The sequence below is a fragment of the Loa loa genome (assembly GCF_000183805.2).
Source record: "Loa loa unplaced genomic scaffold supercont3.97, whole genome shotgun sequence".
Taxonomy (NCBI): domain Eukaryota; kingdom Metazoa; phylum Nematoda; class Chromadorea; order Rhabditida; family Onchocercidae; genus Loa; species Loa loa.
The window spans coordinates 162,047-172,276 of NW_018108277.1; the positions used below are offsets into that span (position 1 = coordinate 162,047).

The 10,230-nt window shown below is 31.6% G+C and overlaps 3 protein-coding genes across 4 annotated transcripts in view; 1 reads left to right on the top strand and 2 right to left on the bottom strand.

Annotated features, from left to right (window-relative positions):
* Positions 1-463: 463 nt before the first annotated feature.
* Positions 464-3,142, bottom strand: LOAG_02971 (TRAF4-associated factor 2; the record flags this gene model as incomplete). The annotated part of the gene is made up of 7 exons (XM_003138508.1): positions 464-577; positions 788-880; positions 1,336-1,459; positions 1,844-1,965; positions 2,073-2,207; positions 2,547-2,633; positions 3,005-3,142. The coding sequence occupies 7 exons, from the start codon at positions 3,140-3,142 to the stop codon at positions 464-466; spliced, it is 813 nt and encodes a 270-aa protein (XP_003138556.1).
* A 1,774-nt stretch (positions 3,143-4,916) lies between these two features.
* Positions 4,917-8,275, top strand: LOAG_02972. 2 transcript variants are annotated; one of them, XM_003138509.2, is made up of 10 exons: positions 4,917-5,069; positions 5,329-5,456; positions 5,812-5,951; positions 6,059-6,164; positions 6,265-6,383; positions 6,464-6,548; positions 6,799-6,864; positions 7,068-7,185; positions 7,495-7,703; positions 7,864-8,275. In XM_003138509.2, the coding sequence occupies exons 1-10, from the start codon at positions 4,949-4,951 to the stop codon at positions 7,978-7,980; spliced, it is 1,209 nt and encodes a 402-aa protein (XP_003138557.1). In that variant the 5' UTR covers positions 4,917-4,948; the 3' UTR covers positions 7,981-8,275. The 2 variants fall into 2 exon arrangements, with proteins under 2 accessions (XP_003138557.1, XP_020306111.1); XM_020446182.1 differs by having other exon boundaries at positions 7,068-7,703.
* A 1,491-nt stretch (positions 8,276-9,766) lies between these two features.
* Positions 9,767-10,230, bottom strand: part of LOAG_17585 (WD repeat-containing protein 20) — an 8,060-nt gene continuing 7,596 nt past the window's right edge. Inside the window, exon 15 of the mRNA XM_020450245.1 lies at positions 9,767-9,934. Within this exon, the coding sequence (XP_020306112.1) occupies positions 9,869-9,934 (66 nt within the window). The 3' untranslated portion in view covers positions 9,767-9,868. The remainder of the gene's footprint in view (positions 9,935-10,230) is intronic.

The window sequence follows — 10,230 nt, forward strand, 5'->3', positions numbered from 1 at the left end:
AAAATCCCTTATGAAATCGCTTCTGATGGCATAAATCCTACAATTTTACCGTCCTGCAATTTTTGGTAAATAAAATTACAACGTCGTAATAAACTGTAAATACTTCACTTCAGATCAATAAACTGTAAAGTCTATTTCACGCAGAGTTGTAAGCAGCAAGCATTTATAATATCTTTGTTTACTTAGTAATCAAACATTGGTAATATCGTCAAGACCAGACCAATAAAATTATCTTTCCCTCTTTTCAGAGTTTATAAGTTGTGAGTTAGAAGGAAGTCTAGATTCCTTTTTTATGAACGATCTGAACAATTGAAACTAACAAAGAAAAAAGGCTAGGGTTTACAAAATAAATCCAAAAAACTGAAGAAGAGGATGACTAAATTGTCCCACCCAAAAAAAAAGTATAACAAAAAATGAGCTAATCACAGATCCTATTTTTAAAATAGGAAAATAACAGCGAAAACTAACTTTTACGAAGTCGTGAAATCCTATCACATCTCGATGAAGCTTCCTTCACATGAGTATAATACTCAATCAAATAATTCCGCTCATGTTCAAAAAAATCATCAACATCTTTCTACAAAAGGAAATCATAAAATCATCGTTCTCACACTTCTTTCCCATTTATAAGGCATGAAAGATCGGGTAGATAAAACTTGAGACAACTTTAAATTCGAACCTCAATTCACCATGCATTAGTACCTATCATATGTTGAGGACTTTAGTAATATACTAACTGATTATATGGTATAAAAATTAAAACTCAATATTATACATTTTTTCCTACCTGTCCTGACAGTAATACTTCATCGGCAGATTGCGTTAATCGTTTCCAAAACGACTCAACAAGTTCTTTTTTATTTTTCGCACGAACCGAAAGCTAAAACAGGAATGCAATATAATAAACCAGTTTGAGAACAATAGTTGAAAAAAAACATACAAGAAAAAAATTCTCCGAGCAATTTATTATCTGTTAACTGGCACAATCGCTATCCCCATAACAATTTCATCTTATTTTTATGCCAAATCCATCTACTATGTTTTTTATTATCTGTTAACTGGCACAATCGCTATCCTCATAATAATTTCATCTTTCGCACTTTTATGCCAAATCTATCTACTATGTTTTATAATTGCCACAAATTGATGTAAAATAAAATGGAAATTTTTTTATTCTTAGTTACGAAATGATAACAAAATTTTCATCAACTTTTCACTAAATGAAAGGAATTTTTTAAATTAAGCGTTGAAATGACCAGAAATTCTTTACGTTCAAGGAAAATTTTTAAAATACTAAGAAGTACTAAGAAGTCAAATATTTGTAAGGATACTTACATCTTGTTCATATTCTAAAAATATCCGGAAATTGGGATCATTTTTGAAAACCGGATGCGTTGCAAGACGACAAAGAAACACTTCATGCATGGCGACCGTCTTCTTGAATGTCGCAAGATATTCCCTGAAACATTGGTGACTCGAGCAATTTAAAAACTAGTTGTCCTGAAAAGAAAAAAGAACCCGGTGATTAGCCGTGGGAAAAAAAGAAAGTTCTGTAAATGATTAAGCGCATTTCTTACTAGTTCTATTGTTGATAATTTCATATTCAAGAAATAACTGGCCAATTAAAATGAAACATAAAAAGGAAGAAAAAATTATATTTCGATTATTCGTTTAATACCAAAAAAGGAAAGATAAACAATTCTTTCGAGATTTCTGTAAACAAAATAGTCTAAATCTGGCCTTTCTCCTTTCTTCTTTATTCACTTCACTTCCTGCTTTTTAATGCTAATTTAATACCACCATTAATTTTAAAAGCCTCAGTTATATTAATGACCAAACTTACTGCTCTAGTTCTTGTTTCATTTTCAGAAATTCATCCTTAGTCATCGTTGATTCACCTTCACCCAATCTTTGAAGCTTTTCACGTGATGCATCAAAATCTGGTCGTGGTGGTGCTGGGGGAATCTATAAACAATTCTCATCGAGAATAGTTAAACAGATTATAAGTGCAGTAACCAGGACAGTATATCGTCCTTAAAATACTGCTATTTCAATTTGACACTGAAACATACAATAAAGCCTGCATATGCTTCGTTTTCCTCTAAACATGTATGCAACCAAATGAATTCCTCATGTTCTCGTACAACGCTGACTTCATTTTTTGAAAAATCCGGAAGTGTCGTCCTTGTATGAACTGTATATTTCACCTAAATTAGCACTATCGAATAGGAAAATTAAATCCTGAGCACATACGTAATGTTTACTTGTTACATTTCAAAACTTTATCTATTTTCTTTTTTTTTCTTTTCTGGGAAGAGAGGGGAAAGACACATTCAAAGAAATGCAAATTTCAACAAACAGATAGATAAAGCTACGAGAGATACGGTCCTTAATTTGCTCTATGTTTCAAATATGAAGTGCTTATATTTGATTTATCAATTACTGTTTAATTAAATTGGTTCAACAATTTGTTTTAGTTGTTCCCCACTTATATTAAAAACACATCTGATGTGCATAAAAGAGAAGTAGTAAATACTAAATCTTACCTTATCTCTTTCAGAGAGAGCATCCGAAATATCAACAATTAGACTATTATCTTTTGATAAATCAACGTCGCTTTCTTCGGTACGATACTGTTGGAAAAGAAAACGGTTTATTTCAATTTTTATCATTATATTATATAGCAAAATTTATATACAATGATTAGATATAACTTATGTGTATCTGAAGTTGCATAAATAATTTTGCATTGAATTGAGAAAAACAACTAAAGACCATCCGACAAAACTTTTGCCGTGTAAATTATCTAACACTTTGTTATGTAATTTAGCTAGTTGGGTAAATGAAACAATTTTCACTTCATCACAAAGTTAGTGCTTCCGTTAACTACGAAGATATTGGAAAAGCCTTTGTAAATTTATTTGACAAACAAATAAATTCCAATTCATTGTCTGTTGAACCAATTCGCTAATTGCCTATCTATGCGGAAACAAATCAAACTTACAGTCTTTTCATCCAAAACATCACCATTGTCCCACGAAGTTAACGTTTCCTCATTTTTCCCAACTTCTTCATCACTACTTGTTGGTTCTAATGGATTTGTCACCGTTGTTTTATCTCTTCCATTTACAACTTCAGCCATACTTTTTTGTTCCTCTCTTTCTTCACACTTACCTTTATGAATCAAAATTTTCGTCAGCAAAATTAATTCTTAATTGCGCGCTTTTTTTTTTATTGTATATAGAAACGGAAAACATGAATCACTAATAATTCGAATCAAACTGGAATTCGAAATTTCAAGCACTCCAATGTAAAAATAAATTCATTCCGCTTAATAACATATACACATATAAACGGAAAAATTAAAATTAAATCATTAAAAATTCGCCACAAGGTAATGATATGAATGTAGAGAAGGAAGAACATAAATTAAATACATATACATGAATAGAGATAAATTAATTTAACTAATTATGTTAAGGAGTAATTCCAGTACAAATATCAAAATGTCTCCGTGTACAACTGAAATCAATGACAACCCTTACAACAATCACTAACATCATAAGTTATCTGTTTAACTCACCAACAACAGCATATAACGCATACACACCATTCATTCTCCAAAAATCTTACCATAGCCCGTCACCATCATCTAAATACATACTATCTTACTTCACCCTCATTCACTGAATGCATTATTAGGCCTGAATATTTTGTAAATTTCTCATTTCGTAATTACAATATATTTCTTTTTCAATAAAAAGTAAGCCCAGTCATTTTTTAGGCTAGGATATTACCGCTTCTTTCATTTCAGATTTTTAAATTTAATCTTTTTTAAAGTTTATCAATTCGTAGAAATAACTCAAACTAACATAACTGTCTGTAAATATACAATGATCAAATTTTGAACAGACCAAATAATATTAATAGGGAAACAATAAATTTTGTTTACTTTTTTCTCTTGAAATAATTCCATGATTCATCGCGGATTAGCAGTCTTTCCATGCATAAATATTTTCGCTTCACTTATCATAACAGCATATGTAAATGCATCAGACATGTAAAACGAAAATAGTATTACTTATCTCTAACGTGCAATGCAAATATTTGGCACCAAACTTCGATATAACGTAAATATACGTGGTACGTATGCCACCCAAGACTTCAATTTATTATAAACAAAATGACGTGTTAATGTATTTACATGTCTTATGCAATGGATTTACGTGTTACTATGTGTAACACCGCAATTCTATCCTACTATTCCCAGTTTGGAGTAATTTCCACGTGAATGTACGTGAACAACGACAGAATAAAGCATTAAAGCGTAACATGGCAACAATCGGCGTCACGTTTTGTGCCACACTGACTTGGTCTGAATAACGTTTTTAAAACCACTCCTTAAATTTCAAAAATATTTAAAGTATCTGCTGAAGTAGTTACGCTTATGTGATGACTTGAGAAGGAAGTAGTAACGCGGAAGTAGTGTAATATTTTCATACGTCTTCTTACATTTCACGTTTCTTGACCTTTACCCTTATTTTCACATATGATTACTTTTTCATTTACAACTTCCCCCATCTTCCTATTTCTCATTTCCTACATTTCACTTCTTTTGATCAACATTTCACGTCTCTCTATTACATGTTTCACTTATGTGTGTTTTTTTTCCTCTGTTTTATTGTTTTCCAATACGAATAATTCCAGTTTAATTTTACAGTTTTTGTGTTTTCATTAATTCTTTTCTCTGCTTATTTGTGTCGCAGTGAAAGGATATCTCCATTATTTCATTACTAAAATTTCATCATTTCATTACCTTATTCATTATATTATTATGTCATTATTCCATCATATTATTACTTCATTATTTCATTACTAAAATTACGATATTTTTGTAATTTTTCAGAAATATTATTTTGTAGGAACATTGAAAGCGGTTGCAACGGTAATGAATGTAACAGATGACTCTGATTCGGACATATATGGTAAACCTAAATTTAATAGTACAATACTAGGACCGGATGAACGATCAGATATACGAAAAGGGGGCAGAAATACCGGACAAAATGGTAGTTTGTTTCTAATTTTTTCTGCTTTTTTTTCCTGCATATTTCTGAAAATTTCTCGTAGTTTTGCTGAAAAATATCAAATTTTTCATTTAAAGAAATCGCAAGTTTCATTATTTTCTCAGCTTTGATAAATATTTTTTATTTTTCACATTTCATTTGTTTCTTTATTCAGATTTTTCTTTTGCGCACAAACAGTTTTTATAGTACGATGAAAAGTTTGTTTTATACAAAATCTTAAACCTAAGATCTGCATTGACAGCTTTGAAACTATCGCCGATTCCGAATGACCGGGTGCAGTTCATAGGTTCCAGCGGTAGTCCATTCTCAGAGCAGCAACACTTTCATAATTCCGAAGAGTGCTCGAAGCTACAAGCTTCCGATACAAAGGTTATTTGTATTCATTACGTTTTTTTTTTCTTAAATTATCAAGTTTCGACAATAAAGTTTGAGGAACTTATTACGAATGTTTATTTTGACTATGAGTTTAAATGCTTTTTTCGATACTCTAACGGATATTTTAAGACATTGCGATAAATGCAAGCAAAAATTAAAATGATACCATGTTTGCGAACAAATACTTGGACCCGAGAGTATGCCGTTTTTCATGAAGTGCTAATTAACCATCCAATAGGTTTGAGTGAAGAGTTGGAAAATTTGAATAATTAAATAATACTTTAATACTGTAAATTTTTTTGACAAATATGTGTTTTAAGACGTCCATTTGAGATGAAGCGATTTTCAGGTCCGAAAAATAAAGCTTGGAGATGAGACATCGTCGTTAGTCGTAAGATCTAATTCTAAGTCTGTTGAAACTGATAAAGAAAATATAGAAGTGGCACTGTTGGAATCGCACATCCTTTCTGAGAGATCAATTCGACCGCAGTTAGTTTATTCTGTTAACTGAAACGATACTTCAAGAATGTGGTGGACTTCATTAGAATTGTTAGTAATGTTGTGAAACTATTCTGCATTTATTTTTTTTTTTTAAGGAGTAATAGCACTGCACGTTCTCACATAACGAATCCATTCGACAGTGATATTATGGGAAGCCTTTGTGCAACCACCTACAGCCCAAATCTTTTTAATAATTCTAAGGTTATTTTTCCTTTTTTTGCTGGTTATTCGGATTTTATAAACTTTTCGGAATTCCTCGAATATTTACGAGCCATTGTAACTTCTTTTTTATTATTTCCAGAGAAATGTCGAGTGTGAAACTCCTGAAAAATCATTTCGTTGGTCGATTGGACAAATGGCGGATCTTCATCCGGCAGTTATTGATGAAACGGAGTCAATGTGTCAAATGTGTCAAACACCGTAAGTTCTGTTTCATTTTGCTTTCCAAATAGCATCATTTCTTTGGCAGACAAAAAATTCAACGATAACTTTCTTTTCAGGGATCCAGCTGAAGAAGCCCAAATTAATAATGCTATCGACAAATTTTGGGCATCTCAAAAATATGTGTTACCATCTCCTTACTTTGTACGTTTGCTTCATGGTTAACACTGGTAGAAGTTTGGTTCTTCGCCGTAATAGAAATTCTCGCGATGCATAACAATAGCTGGCATCAGATTTTAGCTCATTTGATCTCTCTTAAAGGGATTGATGAGATGATTCAAATACAAATCCTGACAGTCGGAATATTTTTAGGAAAATGTGAGCAATTTTGTATATTGTTTTGCATTGCAGGATCTGTGATTTGTTTGCATATCTAACAAAATCTTTATTTTAGGCGAAAGAATCGACTAATTCAGCACAAGATTGTAGTCCAAACTTGATACAGAGATCACGAGCTTTTGTATGTCGAATTCTTCGCTTACGTAATTGTAAGATATAAATGCTGAAATATGGCATTGCTATCTGAGTATTACTGTTTTACGCACAATAAGTTTAGTCTATTGTATCGAAATGTAAGATGAAAAACTGTTTACTATTTATATTAATATCAATATTACTTCATATGCTTTTTTTAGTCGTCATGGAATATTAAGATTTTTGCAGGTGCAAGAATCTCCACTAGCGCGTCCAGTTGTTGCTCGATCTATTGAATCAAAAAAATCTGTTGAAGTGCAGACTATGTTTACTTTCCCACCAAACCTTGATTTAATGAGACTTCTAGGTTGTTTGTTCATAACAGTCCAAAATAAACATAGGAATATTTTACTTTTGCAAAATCTGCTTCATCAGTTCGCTTGTTATGCTGTTTCTTATTTCTGATTCTGTCATAGATTGTTCATTATGCTTAATACATTTGAACGAAATGGCGGAAATAATAGGAGCGAAGTAAGAGAGCAAATATTAGTTGTTACATCAGTGATCATTATTTTTTACCTTTCATCTACCATCATTTTGGCGTATGATCATCTTATTCGGTATAGAATGTCAACAATTGGATTTAATTTCGTGTTTTACTTTGAGTTTCTTTAAGGTAATTGCTTCCAGCATGAAGAAGGTGAAGTAGCAATTTTCGAAGCGAACTTATCTCTTAATACATTGCGTCGTAAGCTTTTCCTTGATGCATTGTCGTCCCATGCAAATACTGAGAATGGAAGTGAGAGCTCGGTAGCGATGGATATTGATAACATTTACGATGAAAGTGAACCATTTAACCTTGAACGCCCTACATGGTACCACTCAGTAAGCTGGTTATATATGTATATTTTATATCTCAAGAATTAATATTACAATTTCATATTCATTCGTGTTTCCATCCATCTAGTATAATTGGTGTTATTTTTGACATTTAACGAAAAAAAAGGCTTTTTTTCCTGTCTCCTTTAAATCAGCTTTGTTACAGAATGATGAAATAATATCAGCAAGGAGAGTTTCATTTGATGGTGTTATGGATCCAAATGGAGCGGCTGAAATCAGTTGCCGTTTACTTTCCCCAGACATTTCACCAATAAAAAATTAGGCAGTTTTGTTGATTTCTTCTTTAGACGGAAATAATAAAATATTCTCATACCGAGAGGTTTCCAACGGATTGCTTAGAATTTATCTCTTTTCACGTTAAGTCGGTAATTTGTTGACAAATATTGAAAGAAATTACAACCGGTTATTATTGCTGTAATCTAATTTTGTTCCGGTGTTTCATGTGTGTTGGCAATGCATTCTTATACGGTGTCTTTATCCCGTTGTTCAACTATTGTATTATTGCTCACATCATTGGTATTTTTCTTATGGAATAAGCAGATAAATGATATCATTCGTATTAAAATTATTGCTTGCATTCTACAAGAGAAAGAGGGTGACGAAAAAACTTATACCTGAATGATTAAATTTAATTACGACCGTGTCGAATTACATATAATTATTTCGTTGAAGGGAGCCCAATATAAAGAGAACTACTGAACCTTTTTGGACATTGAACTTGATCCTACATTTTAGCAGTAGAAAAATTCTGTAACAAAGTTAAGTGTTAAATTGCATTTGTTAAAATATAAATAATTCCAACGTTATTTACCAATTAATTTAACAAAGATTTACAGTTTGTTCGCATATATTATTGATACAGTTAGGGTGCAGTAATACTAACAGTAACTTGTGCGGAATAAGAGAAACCGTATGCTTACATAACAATTTTACGTAGCTTAAATTAGTTAGTCGTTCACATTACTACTGTATAATATCAAATATAATATACATGAATTGTAATATACATGAAAAAAGTAAAAGCAATATAAAATGGTACTATAAATAAAAAAGTGATCAAACCGTAAAAGTTAGTTACAAACTGAAGTTCTGCACGATAATTCAATAGGGAAATTCAAACTTAGGAGATAATAAATTCGTGTAAGATCTTTTTTATACATGAAGCTCATGATTGCCAACGAAAATACTTGCGTCTCGATAATATCAAGTTGTTGCTACCTTCTCGGTAGCAAAAACTTGAAATGTCTTTCATTTCAATTAGTATCCAGCAACAGATTTTTTAATTCTATATTAATTCATGCCAACATTCTCGACTACCAGTTTGAAATGAGAAAAAGAGAAATTTCTAAATTCCTAAATTGGATCAATAACATTAACATACGCCGTATTCAGCAAATAGCATCAAAATACGTATTTAAAAAAGTTCTCAAATGGAAAGATAGAAAATGAAACTGAACGAATGCAAAAGTACAGACAGTACGAAAGATGAGACTCCCCAACCCATTGTTTTCATTGAGATTAGATTTTGAAATTACAGCTGAGGAAACTGACGATGGACAGAGAGTCCTAATAATACTTACTGGAACAACTTTGAGAACCTGGCAAGTCTATCTTGAAATCGTATATTCGTTGTCATTCTGATGATGTCCCGTACTGCAAGAATGGATTTCTTATCACAACATCACAAAGTAAAGAAACGTGTTATCACCGGCATATGATTAAAAAAAAAACTTTTGAAGTACCACAACAATCTGACAAGAAAAACAACAAAAAATAAGAGACAGCTAAGCGACCTACTACTATGCTCTTTCGATTTTAATGTTTAAATTAGATAATAAGGATTAAACGAGAAGCAAATCCTAAAAATAATGACAGGTTTTCAAATTACGAAAAATCCGAATTTTTAATATGAAATAATAGAAGGCTGAACTATTGGCACTTCGGAATAAAAGAAAAAAGCTATGGAAAGATCACATAGAGAAGAACAACTTATCAATATGCAATTCCTCCCAGATGGTATCTCAATTTCTTATACAGAACAAACATTTGCTTGAATAGGATATGATACAAACCGGCCAACTAATCGATAGCAGAAATAGTGCCAATGTTTTTCTAATAAAACCCGCTTCTAGAAGACTAGATATATTATTTCAAACTACAGTTCCACTGAGATTTACTGGGACTGGTGAATTCATTGAGTGTCGTTGAATTACTGCCTAAAAATAGATTTTCAAATTCATCTATTGACGTGATTATTATACCGAAACAAATTCATCGTATCAACTGAGAAAACACTACTTTACATTCATTTTTCGAAGAGACAGCTTATGCTCACGTACTGTGCTACCTGCCTGCATGCTCCATAAATGCATGCTTCAAAAGGTTTAATATATACGAAGTCTAAATATGCGGTCTGCAAGATCTGATACAGATTTTCAATGTAAATGAATTTTAGAGAAACAATCACTGATATCAGTTTTCTTTTTAAATATTCATACAGAAAAAAAAAAAA